Below are 21899 nucleotides of genomic sequence, written 5' to 3' on the forward strand. Positions count from 1 at the left end.
ATTGACTCACATGGAGGAGGAATAGCCATACTCCCTTTCCTTTCTCGTTTTTTTGTTGATGGTGGAAAAGATTCTGCCATTGTTCTTCACCTCTTTATGACTTTTCAAGGCAAAAGAAAACAACAACAGAATAGTCTTAAACAGGAAATTATGTTTACATTAAAGGACAGCACAAATAACCTTTCCCCCAAAATTAACAAATATTTTGTATGCCAAGAGACATTTAATATTCTTTTAAGTAAATGTGATTTTCAGCTGCAGTGTATTTCAAATGAAATAGCTTTAATACAATTCTGATACCATTTCAGTTCAGTAAACATTTATTCTAGGAGAAAGGTTCCTTTCAAACAGTGAGTGTATTCATAAAAAAACTGAACATTAAGCTGTTTATACTAAATGAAAACAATATTAAACAAACTTTTATTTAAAATATTTTCTGACAAAAATGTCAATAATAAATAAACTGATGTATTATTTCATCTTGTCAAGCGTGTCTGCATTCAGTCATACTTTCTTCACTCTTCATAAGGTGTTTGACACATTTGTGCACAAAACTTTGTAGCAGGTTTTTCTGTGTAAGGGTCATTTATACTTCTTGTTTCTTTATTTTTTATGTTGTATGACAAAATTAAAGAAAGCCCAAACTTTGCTTTCACAACCAATCAAATGACATTTAAATACAATTCTGATACCATTTCAGTTCAGGAAACAACTAAAGTAGTTAAATGAGTATTTGACGATTAAACACTCGGGCCAGTAGCATAAACAACTATTATGTTAAGACTGTCTAAAGAACTAAATCAGTTATTTAGGGGTTATCTGTCTTACTTTTCGGTCTCAAATTAGACCAATCTACGTTTTCCTGTGACTTAAAAAAAGTTATGAACAGCCTGAAGGAAAAACATTTGATTAACTTGTAAGACAAGTCTTAGTAGTTTATGCAAACAGACCCTGGTTCTGTTCAACTGTTGTTCGACATAAACCTACTAAACCAGATCACTTCCATTAGAAATCTGTTCAGCACAATCTCTCTTATATTTCTATCTCTTACCTGTGAGGATCAGATATGTCCACAAGACTATTTGAACAGATCAATAAATATTCTGTTGTTTAAAGAGGTTTATCGTTTCAGGAGTCCATATCATTGTTGATCAGATAGTTTTACATTCTCTGAATCTCTCTGAACTAGTAGAGGCAGGGTTTAGTCGATCTGCTCAGAGAAACACTGCTATGATTTTACAAAATCCAAATTAAAAGGTTTATAATGTCTCAAACAAAAGAAAGCAGCAGTAAAACGAGTTTCTCGACATAACGATTTATCTCAGTGTTTGAACAACTAGTATAAATGGTTTTAATAACATTTATATCAAGATGCTTACACAGTCCAGTTTTTAATTCAAGAACTGGCCACCAAACAACACACTGTCTCAGTTTTATTCAAAACAAGATGGTAAAAAAACAAAACAAAAAATAATGACAAACAATTTTTTACAATAGCTACACAAGTTTGATGGATATCCAAAAGCAAGAGGCAACGGTCTGGATCCACTGATGCATCATCTATGTAACGTAATAAATAAAAAAATTCCAGCATTATGAGCAGTTCTGGAACCTCATGTTTGCAATATATATCATGCAATAACAGACTACAAAGCTACATGAGAGCTTCACTACGGTAAGCGAAAAAGCAAACACAAATGGAGAAAAGCAGGAGAAGATCCAGACGTTCTGGACCGGAGAGAATCAGGATTGACTGAAGAGGTTTGGTTTGTGTGAATGTCTGTGAGTGAGACTGAGGGGATCCGTTAGGCCGAGTAATCCTGCAGAATCACACAAATCACACTATTACACTCTGGAGAAAAAGATGAGCTAATATGTGTGAAAGCTTCGACAATTCAAATTTACATTATTTTATTAACAAAAGATTTCTCAATATATATAGCAGTGGGAAAACATCAGAATATGCAAATACTGTCATCACTGATTGGTCTGTACATAATCTGGCACATTCAAACTTTAGTTTATATAACAATATTTGAAGTTATTTACATGGTACGAGATGAGTACATCTGAACTTACCGCTCTGGGTTTCTTGTTCATCTTCATGTCAAATCTGTAAGGAGAAAACAAATGAACTCCATCATGGTCAGATCAACTATTGAACCCGATTAAAACCCTGCATGCAACTAACTAAAAAACCCAACATGTCTATGAACTCCACAAGCATGCAGCTGAAAAATAAATGCAAAACCAGAACAAAACTGCAGCAACATCTGCGAATGATGAGGCAGAAGCAAGCATCACAGCATTCATCCACGCGACGTGGACGGCCCTGCGCAGCTAACGGACAGAAGACACGGGACTGAGAAACAGGAAGTAAAATTGAGACTTACTCAAAGTCATAATCAAACATGCCAGAGGGGCTGAAGGGGGCAGCGTTAGGAAGGAAGAGAGCATCAGAGGTTAGTGCACTAGACGACCAGCACATCAATCCCACAGTGGACTAGATAGGGTGTCAACACTTGGGTTTATATGTAGACACTAAAGCATCCTCTATAGGGCATCAGTGAATATCAGACCCTAGCTAGTGCTCATCTTATTTAATGGGAAACAATCCTGGATGCAAACTTCATCTGCTCCAAATCAAACCACACATAAAATCAAGATTCGCCATCATTTTTGTGGCTTAATTATAGGATTATATCAGCAAATGGAGTTTATTTTGTAAAAAAATAAGGAAACATTTGAAAGGGTCTGAAAATAGTTAATATATTAGACCCAGTTAATATCAAACCTTCCAATCCATAGTAAATTTCCATAAAACATCTCAGTGAGATGTTGAAAACTAGCTCCTCAATCTTCCTTCTGTCCTTCTAATACAAACACAGATTCAAACGGTTTCATTTGAGTGTTTCATTCTTTAATCAAACCAGCCTCTTATAAGTCTGAACTGGCCAAAACAGCATTAGATAATCATTAGGACTGAGTAAGAGTCTTTAGGCCAAATCCATAAGAGAGGAAAGAACAAATATAAAATAACAGAAAGGAAAAAACAAAAATGAAACTGAAGTAACTCCTCCCGTTTGGAAAAGAGGCGTGGCAATCATAATCATCTATGAATATGTTAATTTATAACTGCTCCCACATCCACTCAGAGGAGTCCACAGGACATTACATCAAATATTTCACAGCCTGTTCTGAATTAGCACTGGATCAGCTGGAATGAGGTCTTAAATAAATAACCATCTTATATCCTGGACCCCAAGGGCATGCTGGAGATCGGGTACCTGTGTCTGTTCTTGTTCTTGCGTTTCTTGTGGCTGTTGTGGTGGCTTCCAGAGGAAGACGAAGCGGCTTTCTGGGGTTTCAGGTCCTGTAAGGCTCCGTCTGCCTCCTCTGTGTCTTCCTGGCTGGGTTCGTTTTCCTGGTTCTGGAGGTCCGGGGACGTGTCGCTCTCTGTCCCGCTGCCTGGCTCGCCTATAGGAGCAGAGGAAAAGGAAAGTTTATAAACATAAAGTGATTAACACATCAGGCCACTAAGTACACTTGTACACAATCAAAGTAACTTGCAAAACAATCATCAAATTTGCATGGGGTTTCTCTTAAAAATTGGTTTCTCTTAAAGGTACACTATGTAACTTGTTTTTCTCAATACATCATCCTTCTTCATCATCAATCCTTCTTCCAAAAAGTGTTTCTGCCCTACCCTACGCATGTTGTAAGTGTTTATATTTTAGACCTGAAGGGATGTTTTTTTGCGTGGGCAAATTGCATAGATTGCGTGTCTCGTCATATCCGTAAATAGAAAAAAGTTTTCACATTGAGCGAGAAAGGTTGACATGAAGCAGCTAAATCTCAAACATCTGAGAATCTGCAAGCAGAAAGAGAACCAGATTTGTTTTTGTTTTTACAAAAAGTTCCATTGTGTACCTTTAGGTGTGTTCGATGTAAAACGAGACAGAGAGAGCTGCAGGTCAGAGTAATGGTGTGAAAAGAGTTGTGTTCGACTTGAAGCGGCGCTGTAAAGACCGATCGGTGTATGACATCAAAGCACTGCGAGAGCGATTCGAAACCATACAGAGCCGTCTGCTCTCGTGGTACTTTGATGTCAGACACCGATCGGTCTGCGCAGCGCCACTTCAAGTCCAACACACCATTTAACTTTGTGAGCTGCCAACCTAGACAGCATTTCTGGACTCCACATGCACATTCTGAATGTTCATTTGACGATACCCAAAAATGCTGCCTAGGTAGACGATGAGCCTATGAGGGAGGGTAATCCCTACACAGACAGCTCACTATGTTTTAAAACACAGTCCATTTAACAATAAATGAAGATTCATGATTAACTGAAATTTCTTGCAAACAAGAAGTTTGAGATTCTACTCACGTTTTTCATTCATATGATCAGGAATCCCTCCAAGAGCACAAACAGCCTGTAAGACATTTCACACAAAAATAATGAATTTAAATAATTTTCTTAATTATTGTTTAATATCTTTGTTATTATTTCCTATTATATATTTCTAAAATACTGACCGCCACTGATGTGACAGAGGACTTGCTGAAAAGACGTTCCGCTTCCTTGAACTTCCTGTTCCTCCGATCAGTCTTGCTGTTGGAATTCCTAAAGCAGAAGAAAGCTGATGCTGACCTGGATGACTTTAAGATTTATATTATACATCATTAAACCACATGATGTCACTTTGCACTCACTTTTGATTGGTCAGATATCGGTCCCATCCTCGAATGATGTTCCCGTACATCTGAGTGTCCTCCAGGTAACTGCCTTCAAATGCATAAATCTGTCTTTCCAGATTCACCAGAGTCTCCTGAGGAAAAATACATGCAAAATCTGTAAAGTATATATATATACTCTGTACTTACTGTTCATTTAAACATAAAGATAAAACCGAAGTCAAGCCAAATTGCCGTTAAAAATAATTGTAGCTGCAGCTGTCAATCATACATGGCCTACATATGATCACATCGTAATAATGTTAATTTCACTGTGCAGTTCTACAATCTTGGCTCATTTTTTTGAAACTGTACAAAGTAAACCTCAAGCTATGCACATGTGGCATGATGTCTTTAATGTTGTATATCTGCTGTATGTTGTGCATCAGGAGGCGCCATAACAAAAGCGGCTAACATAGTTAGCATGTTAACATAAATATACAAGTTATACAGCAGTAATTGGCAAAGTCATTTTGATATATATAGTACAAATATGGTTATCTAAGACTATCCGATTATTAAATACAAACACACATGCATTAATTTTAAATCATGTATATGTACAAGTCTATTTCAGTCTCGCGTTAGCATGCTTATCACAAATACGGGTATTCCAGTCAATATACGCATTAATTAGTGCCGGGTCAAGATGGATTTTGGACTTTTGGATATTTAGAAACGTGTATAATTACCGCAAGCTCTTGCTTTCTCTTGACCAGCTCGGAAAGCTCGCGGCGGGTATCGGGGATCTGCGGTGGAGTCGCTTTGGCGTGCATCGCCATGATGGAACTGAACTGCTCAATGACCGAGAAGAGCTGACGCGGATCCTACGACTGTAGTACTTCACATGTCCTCCAGTCCGACAGGGGACGCTCGCTCCCCTCCACAGGAGATTTATTTTTTTTATTCAAGAAAGAAAAATTACAACAGTGCAAACACGAATCTTTTAGAAATCTAGAACATTTCCAACAATGTACAAATTAAACTAGTAAAATCATTCTTGCACAATCATAGGACAAAAATGAAAAAAAAAAAACGAAACAAAGAGAGAGAAAAAATAAACAGCAAACAGATATTAATCATGGTACATGGAAGATCTCATCATATTTCTTCAAAAAAGAAGTACATTTTCTATTGTCACTTATTCTTAGTGATTTGATTAAATATACTACTTTACATAAGGAATCTTTAAAAGTAGGAATGTTCTTAAGAAAACTTTGTTTGTGAAAATAAAATGTTGCCACAAGAATAAGAAAGTTAAAATGCAGAGACGAGAAGCCATCACAAATGCGTTCTTCGGTTCTTCTCTTCATTGTCTTGTTACTTACAGGAGTAATTTGGAGGCCCCGCTGGGATGATTGTTGGGTGGTCTGACTCCAAAGATTTGTTTGGGTTTTCAAAAAGACAAAAAATTAGCATGTATTCCTCCAAACCTCTATGCTCCACACCTGTAACGGGATCCTACAGGATTTTCTTAATGATTTTTAAAAAATAGCAGTTTTCGATTCATATCGTAAGGTATGTGATTAACCTTAACGGAAGACGTTTGTTTTCGGTTGTCAGTGTCATCCCTCTAAATTTAAGTTCTTTAGGCCTTTCGGTTTGGGTAAGATCAGTTTTATGCCAGGGAAATATAATAATAATATTCTGACGGTGTATACAATTGAAGCCCATGCCCATTTGTGTCAATCAATGTCTAACATTTATCAGATTTGAGATTACATAAGTAGTTGTTTCCATGTGACGTATCCTCTTTGACCAATGAAACACGGACACTAACGGTTAAGCCACGCCTTCATGATGTTTTGCGTTTGCGTTCTTTTTCTTTCTAGCCAATATGACATTTCTATCAGCTAAATAACATGGAGCTCGCCCCGCACAACAAGATCTCGCGCTTTCTCCCGCTTTTTTTACTTTCCCGTCATTTTACACACAAATGTATCCAGTAGCCACCAAGCGGCGCCAGAGTATTTGTTATAAAAGCAACTAGCCTTGCGTTTACTAATGTAAAAGCATGCCTTTGGGTTTGGGGTAAGATTTAGGGAGGACAATGGAACGAAAGGAAGGAAAACTATTAATAAAATATTTAATTAATTTCAATATCCTTTTAAACTCAATGGGTCGTAAAATTGTAGAATTGTATAAATCATTTAAAATAGTTTTTTTTTGTTTGTTTGTAATGCGTCTGCCAAACTATTTTTCTGAACCCGTCACGTTTACATGTTGCCATGGCAACAAAGAGTAAATCCGACCGAAACTCTTGAGCGAGTTCACCTACAACAGCATGAAAACACGAGCACAGGCTTTTCTCTCGATGTTTAAACTGACTGGTCATTATTAAATAAAGACTTTTCTTCTGTTTCTCTTTTTCTTTCTCCCTCTACACATAGAGAACTGCATGATCAGGGAAAGGAAGGCATGGGTAAACTACACAAAGGACTGAATGAATGTGAGTGATTTACCTCTAGTGCCATTAAATCTGCTAAAGAGTTTTTATTTTACTGTATTTATTCTTATTCACAGTCATGTATCTGTTTCTATAGTAGGTCAAGGATGTGCTTCCTCCATTCCTACCAAGTACCAGACAGTCATCATCAGTAATGAAGAGAAGAAAGGTTTTTCTTCACAGACAAAGAGGTTTCAGGGTCACCTGGTGAGTTTCATAAGTAATCCAACTCTCCCACATTCAATAAAAAATCTGTCTGTCTGTTTGTCTATATGTCTGTCTGTCTGTCTGTCTATCATTTCAGAATGAGAACCCAGGTCCTGGTTCATATGTCTCGCACGCAGATGCTGAGGGATGCAGTCCTTCATTCTCTAAAAGAGGAACGGGCAGCTTTGCGTCTAAAGTGAGACCCTGATCATCAGACACTTTAATTACTGATTTATCTTACATTAATCAATGCATGTGATGTCTGTTTTATCATTATGTAAGGTCTTAAATCTTAAAAGTTCAAAACATACTTTCATTTTTAGACATTAGGCATTCTATATTGTTAAATAGGTTCATTTCTTGCAGCTCACTGAAATATGACATTAATATAACGACTGTTTTTGCATCTCAAGGCTGGTCGTGTGCCCCGTAGCTTCCCGAAGTTATGCCCAGGACCTGATGCTTATAACCTCCAGACGTCTCTTCTTTACAAGCACGATTTTAACAGAGGAGAATCCAGAACGTTCCGTCTGCCTCTTGCAGTAAAGAGGGAAACGCAAAAGAGTGAAAGTCCTGCACCAAATCAATATGATGTACATATGTAGTATCATTGATTACAGTAAATATGACTTTAGCAAGTACTCCAGTCTTCAGTGTCACATGATCCTTCAGAAATCATTCTACTATGCTGATTTACTGCTCAAGAAACATTTATTATTATTATCATCAATGTTAAAAACAGTTGTGCTGATTCATATTTTTGTGGAAACCATGATGCATTTTTTTCAGGATTCTTTAATGACTAGAAAGTTCAAAAGAACAGCATTTATTTGGAATAGAATCTTTTGTAACTTTTTAAACTTCTCAATTTAATCTGTCCTCGCTGAATAAAAATATGAAAACATTTAAAATATCTTACTGTCTCTAAACTTTTGAATTGAAATGTATGATTAATTAATTTTATTTTTTTCTGTCAGGTGTCTTATGATGTCGTGAAAAGAAATTCAACCATTTCTGCTCAATGTGCATTTCGCTCCAAAACCAGACGTAGTGTTACTTTAATGGACAACTTTAAAGGACCTTCTCCCTGTGAGTAACTCACATATTTGACCAGTTTTAGAATAATTAAGTTAGAGGTGCAGTCCAAAATGTTAAAATTGTCAACACTTCATTAATTAACAGTAATTAAAATCATCATTATATTTTAAAGCATGTGAATATTGATGAGTGTTGTCGGCTTTTCAAGGGTGTGAATGTTCCTTTGCATGTGCATGTAATTACAGCCACTGTACAGTTGGAATTATGGGTTGTATTTTAAATTCAGTAGAGAAATGAGGTATAGTATTCATTGGAAAAGAAGAGATATGCCTTGCTGTAATCACAATCAAATATTGTAATGCTATTAATCTATTTATTTATATGTTCATGTTTAAAGCTATCTACTGCCAAACATATGAAAGATATTACAGATTATGAATCTTTCTATCTCTGTCCTTGTTCTGAAGGCCACTATAAAGTGAGTGATGCTTTGGTCCAGAGGACTCCTCTAGTTCCTGTCTCCTGTTTTAAATCCACCACCGCCCGGATCCAGCCGCCAGTGAGAAACAACATCCCCGGTCCCGGGACATACAACCCCTATCAGCCACCAGAACCCGTGAAGAGAACCGTTCTGCCGTACGTGTTCAGTCACAACTGGACTGCAATAAACTTAAACCAATCAAATACATTTTATTTCATGCTCTTAAAGGGACAGTTCCCCTAAAAATGTAAATCTTGTCATCATTTACTCACCCTCATTTGTTCCAAGCCTTTATGAATTTCTTTCTTCTGCTGAACACAAAAGAAAATATTTGCTAGCACTTTAGTATGGGGAACACAAATTCACTATTAACAATGACTTTTGCCTCAATAAACTCCTAATTTACTGTTTATTAATAGTTAATATGGTAGTTTTTGTAGAGTTTAAGTTTAGGAATTGGGTAGGATTAAGGGATGTAGAATAAGGTCATGCAGAATAAGGCATTAATATGTGCTTTATAAATACTAATAAACAATCAATATCCTAGTATCACGCATGCTAATTAGCATATAGTTAATAGTGAGAATTGAACCCTAAAATAAAGTGTCACCAGAAATGTTGAAAGATGTCAGGAATCAAATGGTTGATGGACCCCATTGACTTCCATTGTATTCTTTTCCCCAAACTATAGAATTCAATGGAGTCCATCAACTGTTTAGTTACTGATAATCTTCAAAATATCTTCTTTTGTGTTCAACAGAAGAAAGAAATTCATACGGGTTTGGAACAACTTGAGTATGAGTAAATGATGAGAGAATTTTCATATTTGGGTGAACTATCCCTTTAAGAGCAATAATGCACTGGTGGAACGTCTACTATAAAATAATTTCTTTTTGGCCGTTTAAATATTGCTTGCAAAGAATTTCATCAGAATACACAGCTACTTTTGAATATATTTGACATAACACAGCTGCTTTTATCATTAACTAGTTTTCAAAAGCCGTATAAAGATAATCATGATATCTCAGATGTCTCATCATTCTTCACACTGGATTAAGCTGTTTTATGTTTGTCACATAAAATGATCAAAGTTGTATCGCTGTGCAGAAGGAGACACTACTTAGGATTGTCAGCGCCACCTCTGATACCCGCTAAAGACCCACCCTTCCCCGGCCCGGGACACTATGATATAGTGAACAACAATCCTCCAGCCAAACACCTCGTGTCCAGCGCCGCCTTCCTGTCTGGAACAAGCAGGTGGATACAGGAGGACAAAGGACAGGACACACCTGGCCCAGGTAACACTTACATCATCTCTGCTTCATTGAAAAATCAGGCTTTTACTTCATTTAGCTGGAGTTGGCTAAAGAGTTTACAATTTTGATCATGGAACGATGTACTGAATATCCTAAATTTCCTCCTCCCAGGTTTCTATGAACCCACAGTCCTTTCAAAGCCATCATTCTTGTATAATGCTGCAAAAATATGGATTCCTGCTTAAACAGCCGTAGTAAAGAATTTACTTATGGATTTGAAGTATTTATGTGCTCTTATTTCATAAAATGTCAGCCACAGTAAGATTATTATTTCTTCTTTTTTCTTATTGTGAATTATTATATCAAATTTTTACTATGACAGGTTAAGGACTTTTCTAAATGTGTATCACTTTAATAAAACCATGTCTAGTAGCTTTTGAACTTCTAGCAGACATGTCTCGAGTGAACAAATCAAAGCATTCTCAGAAGTGTAGATCTGCTCTCTCGGTCTGACTCACGTCTGAACAGCTGAGCTCCAAACCCTTGATCCCTCAGCAGCTGATCCTGGACCTGCTGGACGGGGACCATGATGATGAGGGATGTGCTTCAGCTGATCCTGGGTCAGTGGTGTAATGAGCAGCTGTTGTGGGACTAGAGGAGGGTGTGGAGGTCTGTGCTCATCTGAACAATGCCAAAATCTATGAGGGGATTTCAGACGCTCATGACTTGGAAATGTCCTCTGTCGCTTCAGGGAATGACCTCTGCGCAAGGTCAACATGATGCATAAAATGATTCATCAGGGCTGTTTATTTTCTGTTTGATACCTTTTTTAGATTATGGTGTCACAATTTATAAGATTACTTGATTATGATTTTGCTATGTATTATTGACAACATGCTAATATACACTAAGACCTTCAATGTTTTTGAAAGGTCTCGTCTGCTCACCAAGGCTGCGATTATTAAAAAAAAAAAACAGTAAAAACAGTAATATTGTGAAATATTATTACAATTTAAAAGAAGTGTTTTCTAAGTTAATAAATTGTAACATGTAATTTATTCCTGTGATCAAAGCTGAATTTTCAGCATCATTACTCCAGTCTTCAGTGTCACATGATCCTTCAGAAATCATTCTAATATAATGATTTCTTATTTTTACCAATGTTAAAAGCTGCTTAATATTTTTTGTGAAAACTGAGATAATTTTTTCAGGATTCTTTGATGAATAGAAAGTTCAAAAGAATAGCATTTAATTGAAATAGAATTTTTTTGTAACATTATAAATGTCTTTACTGTCACTTTTATCCATTTTAATGTGTCCTTGCTGAATAAAAGCATTCATTTCTTAAAAAAAAAAAAAAAAACCTAACTGACCTCAAGCTTTTAATGGTAGTCTATATGCTAATGTTTTTTTTAATGATAATTATGAATACATATACTATAAATCTTCAATTTTGTAAGCTTTAAAATAAGATCTACAACAGGTCTGTGTTGAATTTGCATTATTTATTTAGTTACACATTTAGGGCTGTATTTAGACATTTCATTTCTGAAATTTGAAATTGTGTGTTTTTTCCCTGTACATATTTGTTATAGGTGGTTGCCAGGTCATTGCTATGCAGTTGCTAATGTGTCCTGAGTGATGTTGAGTGTGATGCTCTTCAGTAGAGCCACCCTCAAGTCTGACTCCAGTCCCTCCCTTAATGTAAGATGCAGAACAAGTTTCTCACTGAATTTGAATTCCTGGGGTTACTGGTTTTTCATATGCTTTCAGTCTTTAACAATACCATGAGTACAGGGGCCAGTTGCATAAACAGCTATTATGTTAAGACTGTGTCTTAAGGACTAGTATGACCAACTAGTGGTTAGTCAAGGGGCAATCGGTCTTACGTTTTAGTATTAAATTAGACCAATCAACGTTTTTATGCAACTGACTTAATGAGCAATCTTAGAAAAAATGCAATGACTAACTTGTAAGACTAGTCTTAGCAGTTTATGCAACGGGCCCCAGATATTATCCCATTTGAAAGCCTTTAAATAAGAATTTGCTTTTATAGAACTTTGTTTCATTCATACTAGATCTAGCTGTTGAAATATTTGGAGTAATAAGAGTGCAGAAATGCAGAATGTTGTCCACCCATCCCGTGTGTCGCCTGTTGGTGATATCTCAAACCCCGCAGCTGTTCGGACCACCCCCGTCAGCAGCTGTGAATATGTTCAAATGCTGACCTCACCATTGTCCGATACAGCTTCTCTTTATCTGCATATCATACAGATTTCATAAACTGATCTTAGCTGATAATGTGATGAGATGTTTTTGAGATGAGCATGCTATTGACCAACATATTCTAAAAGGTCATCTAACATCACATGTGAGGAGGGATCAGCTGTAATGAGGTTTCCTTAATACAATAATTCACATTTAAATACATCTACTTATAATCTGCTCATCCTTATGATGAACCTATAGGTTTTTGTGTGTTGAACATAAAAAGATGATTGCACACAATGAAAGTGGAATTTCACCAGTTTTCCAAAAAAGTACCATTAAAGTAGTCCATCTAATTTTGCCGGCAATAAGTCAGACTTGTTCTCGGTGCATGTTGGACTCCGGCAGGGCTGCCCTTTGTCGCCGGTTCTGTTCATAATTTTTATGGACAGAATTTCTAGGCGCAGGCAGGGGCCGGAGGGTGTCAGGTTTGGGGACCACACGATTTCGGCTCTGCTTTTTGCGGATGATGTTGTCGTGCTGGGCCCATCAGACCAGGACCTTCAGCATGCACTGGGACAGTTTGCAGCCGAGTGTGAAGCGGCTGGGATGAGAATCAGCACCTCCAAATCCGAGGCCATGGTTCTCAGTCGAAAAAGGGTGGCTTGCCCACTTCAGGTTGGTGGAGAGTTCCTGCCTCAAGTGGAGGAGTTCAAGTATCTTGGGGTCTTGTTCACGAGTGAGGGAAGGATGGAACGGGAGACTGACAGACGGATCGGTGCAGCTTCTGCAGAAATGCGGTCGATGTACCGGTCTGTCGTGGTGAAGAAAGAGCTGAGCCGCAAGGCGAAGCTCTCGATTTGCCGGTCAATCTACGTTCCTACTCTCACCTATGGTCATGAGCTTTGGGTCATGAGCGAAAGAACAAGATCCCGGATACAGGCGGCCGAAATGAGCTTTCTCCGCAGGGTGGCTGGGCGATCCCTTAGAGATAGGGTGAGGAGCTCGGTCACTCGGGAGGAGCTCAAAGTAGAGCCGCTGCTCCTCCACATCGAGAGGGGTCAGCTGAGGTGGCTCGGGCATCTGTTCCGGATGCCTCCTGGACGCCTTCCCGGGAAGGTGTTCCGGGCGCGTCCCACCGGGGAAGACCTAGGACACGCTGGAGGGACTATGTCTCCCGGCTGGCCTGGGAACGCCTCGGTGTCCCCCCGGAAGAGCTGGAGGAAGTGTCTAGGGAGAGGGAAGTCTGGGCATCTCTGCTTAGACTGCTGCCCCCGCGACCCGGCCCCGGATAAGCGGAAGAAGATGGATGGATCTAATTTTTTATGAACAATAGCCCAATATATACGTCGTTACTCACTTTTCTGTATGTTCAAATTTGCCATTTGGCAAATCATTTTTTAACTGCTCGATTTTCATCTTAAAGGGATGGTTCACCCAAAATGTTTAATTCTTTCATCATTTACTGACCCTCATGTTGTTCCAAACCTGTATTAATTTCTTTCTTCTGTTGAACACAAAAGAAGATATTTTGAAGAATGTTGGTAGACAGTTGCAATAGCCATTGACTTCCATAAGTCAACTGTCTGTTTACCAACATTCTGTTGAGGAATCTAGAAACCCCTGAGCCTAGGGGCCTGTGTAGACTTTCATCCGCCCATGTAGATGACAGACGGCCACTTCTGAGAACAATGCAAAATGCACAAGGTGCACAAGGAGACGCCAACAGGCTTGGGCTTCTTCAAAAGCACATCCAAAAACTCCATTATACTCCAGATGCATCCCAATTCACATATACACTATGCCATTTTGTAGACTAAAATAGTGTGAGTAGTGTGTTCACAATGAAAATTCAAACAATTAGAAGTGTACGTCAAATACCTGGATGATGCATTTATTTAACCAGAAAAACGAAGTGAGGAATGTTGGACCCTTCGCGCACTTAATTTGCACCATTTTAATTATGTAGCGGTATAAATGTATACACTAGACAGAGTATGTAGTACATACTAGTAGTGTATGTCATTTGGGAAACATCATCAGATTTGCCCTTCGTATCAGTGACGATGGTGCATGTAGTTGTTGGGTAGATAACAAAATACCTCAGATTTTGTCTAACCTCTTTTACCTGTAGTTCTGCCTCTCTTTTGGGTTTATTAGCTGACCACATTAGAAGAAAATTTTTATGTGAAATCTTTACAAATCACTGCACATATATATAAAACCCATCAGTATCTACTCATAATTAAACCCTGATTTAAGATGAATCACATTTGTAAGTTGCTTATAGCGTCAGCTAAATGAATCTGTTTTCTGGTTTGGTGGCGTCCAGTAAAGACTAACCTGACCGCATTCTCACCTATATGACTCAACAAAGCCTCTTTTATCACATATGTGCTGTTCTCCATAGCAGCGAGACATAACAGATGATTTTAGGAAGGGTACGTAACGAGTGTGCGATGACACCGGATACACATCCCCAGGGTTCTGCGCTCTACAGATCTCAATTGTTTAACTCATGACTGATTGGATCTACATTTAACTCAAAATACCCGCAAGCATGGACTGAAAGCAGTCTGAGAAAACTCTCCTCATGACTGCGTTGCATGCGGTTTTTGACCTCTGTGTTATTTTTTTATGTCTGCTTTGGCTGCATTCTGATGTCTGTGTGTCTTTTTTTATCCATTTGACCATTTTTGTTTTGGAAATGCTGCTGACTCACACAAATGTAAGTGGTTTAATGCAGGTATGCTCCACTAGTTCAGTGCTGGTATTGTTGGCTGGGTTATATCAGTGGTACCAGATGGCTGATTTACTCCGTGCTGCTATCATGGCCTGATTTCAACTCTTAAATGCTCTAGTTAAAGTATTAAATAAGACCAGCCTCACATTTGCTTACACATGACCCAATCCTGTGGGAACCGTAATGACATTTCCAGCAGTCTCAGATTGTTGTGGTGTCAGTTAGAAGGGTCTGAGGGTCTTTTATTAATTATTATAATTTGTGTCTTGGGCATGGTTCACTTTAGTACATCTTTAACTGTAGTTCTAACAACATTTTTTTTTATTAAAATGTAATTTAATGTGATGTTTGATGTTTTTTAAGAGAAATAATAATGTTATCAGTTTGCTACGACTAGTTTCAAGGCAGACCTGGTACTTAATTAAATAAATGCAATATGAATTGATTAGTTAGTTCGAGATATAAGGCAACCTGCTTATAATTTAAGAGCAATCTTTGTTGTTGTTTTTTGAGAACTATATAAAGCTGACCTGTAGCCTTTGTGTAAAAGAAGTAGGCTAAATGAGCAACACATTCGTTAGTATATTTAATCATATATCATAATCCCTTTTGAAACTATAAAACCTTAGACACTGCCAACTCGCTCCCCAAACTGCCAACATCTATATATCCAAAATTACCTTCATTACTTATTATTAAAATAGTAAGCATTTTTACAGAACAATTGTTCAGCTAAATGCTCAAATGTATTATATGTTTTTTAAAAAAATTTTTTTTTTTAAATCACTCTTGTAATCACATGTTGCGTTTGCAGGCCCACCAGTCATAATGTATGTTGGATGACTTCTAAAATATGGGATCCACCTCAGTTTTCCAGTGGGACGCGTTAAAGGACGTGTGTCCCTCCATCCTTCTGCCGCAGATCCAGCTTTTAGAAAGCAGGGGGAGCCATGCTGAAAAAACCAACAAAACTACCTTTTTCTTTACAGCACGTGAGCAGACTCCAGTATTTTCCTTCGCTTATTGAAGTAAATTAGACATATACAACCAGAAATAGTTTATATAAACACGAGAAGCCTTTTTAAACGTGGTAACTGTGTGTCAGTGTCCCCCATGCAGGTCAATGGTACGGTCCAGTGGACAGGCACAGACCGTCCCGCATTGAGAAGCTGTATTCGGCGAACGGCTGCTGTGTGGTGGGCAGGGCCCTGGACCTGGGCCCCCCTCTTCTTCTGTCTTTAGTTTTCACAGCTGAGATTACACAAATTAGTAGGAATAGCGAATTTAATCAATCATCGATCGGTTTTCTCTTTTAATAGAGCGCAACTGTTTGTTACTGGTCAAATTTAAAGGGCTACTGCATTCGTGTGTGTTCAAAACTGGGAGTTCCTCTTTTTACGCGTCTCTTTTGGACCCTGTAATGGAATGACTGACTACAAACCATGAACAAAATGGAGAACAAGGCTCTAGAGAGCAGCTTTGAAGAAAAACTGACGCTGTCAGACAAAGGTATGTAGCCTACAACTGAAATTAAGAAATACGAACACAATGTCCATGAAACCCTGGATAAACGCACGGGTTGTCAAAGGACACTGAATATTTCAGGGTGGTCTTCGTATGTACGCACAATTTCTGTCATTTTATAGTTTTTATTTACTGTATGACCCTATTAATATGTTAAAGGTGGATGTTTCTGTGCCGCCTGTCATTAAAAAACGATAAAAGTAGCGGCTCAGTTGCGCGTGACCTGGATAGCGGTTATTCGCATTTCTGTGAGGAAAATTTGTCGTGTATCGTGAACGCTGTTAATTTGTTGTCCCTAACATGATTCGGACAATATATACGTCGTTTTGTTCATTTGATCATTACTATGTCTCCAGGGGGGAAAAAACATCAGTGCGTTTATTAAGAGGTTTCATAGGTCTAAGCGCAGTGCCGGTGTGCGCAAAAACAACCACGCGCACGACTGTTTACCCCCTACTGTCTATTACAGTAATTATCCAGCACAAAATGAAAGCTCACAGCTTTTTTGCCATCATCATTAACCATCCCGCTCATGATACAGCACTCAATGTGATCCTGCAATTAGCAACTACCATTCTTATATTGTTTGCAAGTAAAAATATATAAAAATACAAGATTAAGGTATTTGCCAGTGGGTAAGAAAAATACATATACTATTCATCTAATATCTTTTAATAAGAAGACAAAGATACTGATTAAAAAAAATGTATTTTATGATGTGCATTAATAGTCTGTGTCAAATAACATCTCTTGCATTTCATGCAGATACATTTGTACTAATTTTCTTATACATGAAAGAGAGAAATTAGTTTATAATTGTGCATTGAATCGTATTTAAATGGATTCTGTATAATTGTTATAGATCTGTGGTTTAAACTCAGAGGTTGCAGGTTCAAATTCCATTAGGTGTGATTCGTGAACTACAGCTATTGTGTCCTTCAGCACATCATTTAACCTCAGGTTCTTGTCATAATGCACTGTAGGTCTTTTGAAATAGGATGCAATCCTTTAGGTTTCACTAGAGTCCTCTCATAAATCACCGTTAATGGCAAGGTCAGAGCTTCCAGATGTGTGCTTGCAGGTAGACTAATGCCAGTAGATCAGTGTGTGTGTTATGCTAAGAAAACATCCTAGTCATTATCTCACAAGATCTAAGTTAGAGCAGCACATTCCTGTCTCTTAGTATTCGCCTGGTGGATTTAAAATGTAAAATTCAAAAAGGGTGTTTTGAGCTGGCATACCACATGTACACTTGTGCGGCCCTAAATGATAATAATGTGCAAAAGAGGAGGAATCTCAGTAGTGTAAATGCATTCCTATGTGATGACTGTGTTAAAAACAGACCTCGTTCTCTTCATTTTTGTCCTGAGCCATAAGTTTCAGCCTAGCAACCATGATGATGAATGTTACATTGTAAAGCTCCCATAATATAATATAATATAATATTCTTGTAGCCCTTTAATAGCCTCATTCCTTCTTTTTAAAGGACCATTCAGTTCTGATCTGGTTCCTCCCACATGTTGTTCTGGTATCCGTTATTCACATCCTGTGAATGTAAAGCTGATTCTAGATCAGTGGCAGCTGTATGTCTCACACCTTCAGCTATTTGAGTCACAGCAGTGTGGCGTTATTATTATCAGTTCTGATGGAGGCCTTGTCCTGCAGTCTAAGAGAGAGAGAGAGAGAGAGAGAGAGAGAGAGAGAGAGAGAGAGAGAGAGAGAGAGAGAGAGAGAGAGAGAGAGAGAGAGAGAGAGAGAGAGGTCAGAGAATCCAGCAACATTGATTGCTTTGTAGTGAGTGTTTTGGGCACTGGACTAAGACTCTTCAAGACTGAACTTGTTCAAAAGGACACTGTTACCCCATCATCACAGATGAGACGGTACGGTTCTCTCTACAAAGACTGCCAGGTTTTCTCTCTCACACATTCGAAGACATTTTCTGTACACTGCACATTGAGATCTTGATTTTGTTCTTTTATATATCTTTGCTGTCTTGCAATAAAAACCAAGAAGATTTTAGAGCCTTATGCCAGACGAGAACCTTCAACATTTCATTCTCTAGTTCACTAGGATTGTATTTATAATTAAACGTATGCAATTTTAACAAAATAGCTATGTTCGTCAGCTAACGTTATTTTGGTGACGTATTTAAATCAGCAGAATTTGCAATAAAAATGTTCATCCGTACAGCCAAAATGTCTCTTGAGAAAGTGCAGAACCACTGAAGAACCTTTATTTTTAAGAGTAAGCCCAGTTGAGAATATTTGTGAGGTTTATTTCAAGCTGAAGGCTTTTGTCTATGTTAGTAATGTATGACGTGGATATTCTCATTCTCAGACACTCAGAGTCACTGACGAAATATTTCCTGCTTTTTTTTCCAAGAGGTCTTGGAGGGTTGGAAATTTCAATATCTGGCCAAAGTGGCCAGCTCAGCAAGACTGCACAGGATTCTTGCGACAGGTTTCATACATAGAATTTCATAATAATATTACCCAACATACTGCTATAACAAAAAAAAAGCATGCTTTAAAAAAATTCTGTCTAAAGCAAAGCAGTTTAAATAACCTGAAAAGCTTCCATAGATTTTAATCATCTAAATTGCCAAATCATACCAATTGTTGTCATAACCAAAATTTCCCATGATAAATATAGATCCAAGAAACGCAAGACATTTTTACTTCTGCTTTCAGTGGAAAAATGAGTAGTTTGTGGCATATCACCAGATTTTGTAGGATTTTATGTTGAATACATCATGGCAGTAAGTAAGTGTGTTGTTTTCCAATGTTGTTATACAAGTAGACCAAGTAATGAGGGGATGACTTCTATTTCTGGAGGTATCTTTGGCAAGGGCTGCTTGTCATAACCGTGTGGGAAGACGGAAAAGGAAAGGGAGGAGGAAGGAATAGAGAGAGCAGGGAAGCAGCAGCATGGAAGGATTTCATTTGAATGTGAGATGTTTGTTTCCAGAGGCTTGAATCTGAAGTTTTATGTGGGCGGAAGAGCAACAAGATGAGACAAAAAAAAGACGAGAACTAGAGAGAGCTGTAAAATCTGCCCGGAAACAGCTTGGATTACATGGACAGAGTATGTTTTCTAATAATATTCATTTGCTGAATTAATATCAGAGATTGAATTTGCAAGACTTATGAGATAGCAACCATTCAGACCATCTTACCAACTAGAAACGCATTGTTATTATCCTCAGTCTTTAAAAAATTCCTCTTTATATGAGATTTTTTGACTGTATAGTCTTCTTGTTTTTCATTGTAAGTTCTGCAGATCAGTATTTTGGTTTCTGGTTTCTTCAGTGCACTAGTAAATCAATACATTGTCAGTGTTTAGTACAATATTTCATAGTTAAGAAGTTACTTCTAAAGTTACTAAATTCTGTCATCAGTTGTTCACCCCAGTGTCGGCCCTAGACTTCTGGGGGCCCTAAGCAAAACTTTAAGGGTCCCCTGTGACTGTCAGTGCATTGATAAAAAACCCAAAATGACCCCCAACCTCTTGAACCGTTTTTTATTTTATTTTTTTTATAGAGCAGGTGAAACAGTAATACAACAAAAAAGAAGAAAATGACAAACAATAGGACAAATACAATATAAAACAGATACAAATGAAACATCTCTAAAAATAATAGTTTACAATACAGAAATTGAAAAAAGTAATCAAATGTAAAAAAGAAACCACTGCATAGGATTCACGGTATGAATTAAATATACATTGATTCCTGTTAAATCTAAGTTATTCAGTGAAGAGCAGTGAATGATTCTCTCTTCTTTTTGTTGTTTTATGAACAATAAATGACAGACAGCAGCAGTAAGATGCACACATCTAATATAAGCTATTGACAAGCATTTCATTTGGACACATTCCTACATATTTATGTGTGTTTTTGTCCAGTTAAGTAAACGCCTGAAGCTCAGAGTAGACTATACTTGTCCAGGTTTTGCTCCATCTCAGAGCTCGTGCACAGAAAGCCTCCTTCGCTGCTCAATATGATTTAAAAAAGAAAAAATTGTATAGTGCAAGTCCGGCAGGAGACTGTATATTACACGTTACATGATTTAACTTATTTGTATAATATGTAGGAAGGCTTTAAAGGAAAGGAACGGAATGTGGCATAATGTTTTCATAATCTTTGGAAGCAAAAATCAAAAATGATATTAATCACACAGTCCTATAGGCATTAAATCATCTTTGAGAGCAAATGGCAGGGTTTGGGGCCCTACGCAACTTGCGTACTTTGCTATAGGGAGGACCTTCATTTGTGTTCTGAAAAAAAGAAAAGAAAAAAAAAGTCTTACGAGTTTAGAACAAAATGAGTGTGAGTAAATTATGACAGAATTTTCATTTTTGGGTGAACCATCCCTTTAATTATAAGTTATCCATATAGATAACCTCAGAGATCCACAATGATTTGAGTTGTCAAACAAGAGAGATGTTTAATAGAGTCCAATTTTTGCATTCTGCTTTAGTTTTATACAACCGTGGGAAGTTTAGGAAATGCACATCCGGCTCTACTTGGACACTAGATGACCTGGATGTCCTTCTTTCCTCTAACATCAATAACAGACTTTTCAATGACCTCTTAATAACCTTAAGCAGCAATAGGCAGACAATGAAGTCATTTTAACATGGAGATACGCCATCATTTGGCAGTTCTTTCCACTCCGCGCTCTGTTTACCCTAAAGCTCATAATGATGGTGTGCACTGATGTTTTAGATCAAAAGCATTTCTTTTTTAAACTGCCAGTGTGCACTATGAAATTAGAGATTAATCGTCTTCTGCTTCAATGATGAGGTGTGGCGTCTGCAGGGCCGTGGAAGTCAGGATCATGTTTTTGTTGGCAAAACTGTTTTGTCGCAGAAGCTGAAATGCAAACAAAGTGAGAATTTGTGTGATTAGATCAAGTCTTCACTGTTGCACAATGACTTCTCTTGGCGGCAGGAAAACAGTGGAAATCTGTCTCCGTCTTACGTAAGCGGGGCGTGTGAATTCCTTTTGAGTCAGAACATGAGAAAACAGGATCTCCTCAAGGACAGAAGATTTGAAATGAACCGTAATGAATTTGTGTTTACCAACACAGAGATCTGAAAATGAGGTCAAACTTTGAATAATTTCTGAATAATGCATTTCATTGTTGGTGTGCTGAGAGAATGTTTGTAAACGGTGGTTAAATATGCTAATTTATGCAGAAATGCAGTTAATTTTTCTGTAATTAGAAATGCCCAGAGTCCATTATATTCAAGCTTGTG

At 37.7% G+C, this 21899-nt stretch overlaps 3 protein-coding genes across 9 annotated transcripts in view; 2 read left to right on the plus strand and 1 right to left on the minus strand.

Annotated features, from left to right (window-relative positions):
• Window positions 1–1420: 1420 nt before the first annotated feature.
• On the minus strand, window positions 1421–6435 carry meaf6 (MYST/Esa1-associated factor 6). Of its 2 annotated transcripts, XM_079879701.1 has the most exons (8): window positions 5430–6435; window positions 4717–4832; window positions 4540–4627; window positions 4391–4436; window positions 3288–3477; window positions 2394–2423; window positions 2080–2113; window positions 1421–1820 (listed from the first exon to the last, which is right to left on the minus strand). In XM_079879701.1, exons 1-8 carry the CDS (start codon window positions 5517–5519, stop codon window positions 1806–1808), a joined length of 609 nt encoding a protein of 202 aa, XP_079735827.1. In that variant the 5' UTR covers window positions 5520–6435; the 3' UTR covers window positions 1421–1805. The 2 variants fall into 2 exon arrangements, with proteins under 2 accessions (XP_079735827.1, XP_079735828.1); XM_079879702.1 differs by lacking the exon at window positions 2394–2423 and having other exon boundaries at window positions 5430–5613.
• Window positions 6184–11511, plus strand: stpg1 (sperm-tail PG-rich repeat containing 1). Of its 3 annotated transcripts, none has more exons than XM_079879688.1 (9): window positions 6184–6255; window positions 7128–7186; window positions 7281–7390; window positions 7488–7586; window positions 7804–7983; window positions 8368–8479; window positions 8896–9064; window positions 10017–10207; window positions 10337–11511. In XM_079879688.1, the coding sequence occupies exons 2-9, from the start codon at window positions 7156–7158 to the stop codon at window positions 10408–10410; spliced, it is 966 nt and encodes a 321-aa protein (XP_079735814.1). In that variant the 5' UTR covers window positions 6184–6255; window positions 7128–7155; the 3' UTR covers window positions 10411–11511. The 3 variants fall into 3 exon arrangements, with proteins under 3 accessions (XP_079735814.1, XP_079735812.1, XP_079735813.1); XM_079879686.1 differs by lacking the exon at window positions 6184–6255 and adding an exon at window positions 6715–6768; XM_079879687.1 differs by lacking the exon at window positions 6184–6255 and adding an exon at window positions 6715–6768 and having other exon boundaries at window positions 7284–7390; window positions 10337–11114.
• Window positions 11512–16189: 4678 nt separating this feature from the next.
• The window catches only part of map7d1b (MAP7 domain containing 1b), a 41170-nt gene continuing 35460 nt past the window's right edge, over window positions 16190–21899 (plus strand). For 3 of the 4 annotated variants that reach the window (XM_079879666.1, XM_079879668.1, XM_079879667.1), the window contains exon 1: window positions 16279–16625. In XM_079879666.1, the coding sequence (XP_079735792.1) occupies window positions 16559–16625 (67 nt within the window). In that variant the 5' untranslated portion in view covers window positions 16279–16558. Of the gene's footprint in view, window positions 16626–21899 lie in introns of all 4 variants that reach the window. The other variant, XM_079879669.1, reaches the window with a different exon arrangement.

The sequence above is a fragment of the Squalius cephalus genome (assembly GCF_949319135.1).
Source record: "Squalius cephalus genome assembly, chromosome: 8".
Lineage (NCBI taxonomy): Eukaryota > Metazoa > Chordata > Actinopteri > Cypriniformes > Leuciscidae > Squalius > Squalius cephalus.

Bases quoted from the DNA above. Each gene is read 5' to 3' on its own strand.
- meaf6 (XM_079879701.1), bottom strand. From the start codon at position 5,519: ATGGCGATGCACGCCAAAGCGACTCCACCGCAGATCCCCGATACCCGC. The intron at 4,833-5,429 runs GTAATTATACAC...ATTTTTCCTCAG, and splicing joins AGAGAAAGCAAGAGCTTGCG to GAGACTCTGGTGAATCTGGA. The intron at 3,478-4,390 runs GTGAGTAGAATC...CTGCTCCTATAG, and splicing joins TGATCATATGAATGAAAAAC to GCGAGCCAGGCAGCGGGACA.
- stpg1 (XM_079879686.1), top strand. The intron at 7,187-7,280 runs GTGAGTGATTTA...CTGTTTCTATAG, and splicing joins ACACAAAGGACTGAATGAAT to TAGGTCAAGGATGTGCTTCC. The intron at 9,065-10,016 runs GTACGTGTTCAG...ATCGCTGTGCAG, and splicing joins GTGAAGAGAACCGTTCTGCC to AAGGAGACACTACTTAGGAT.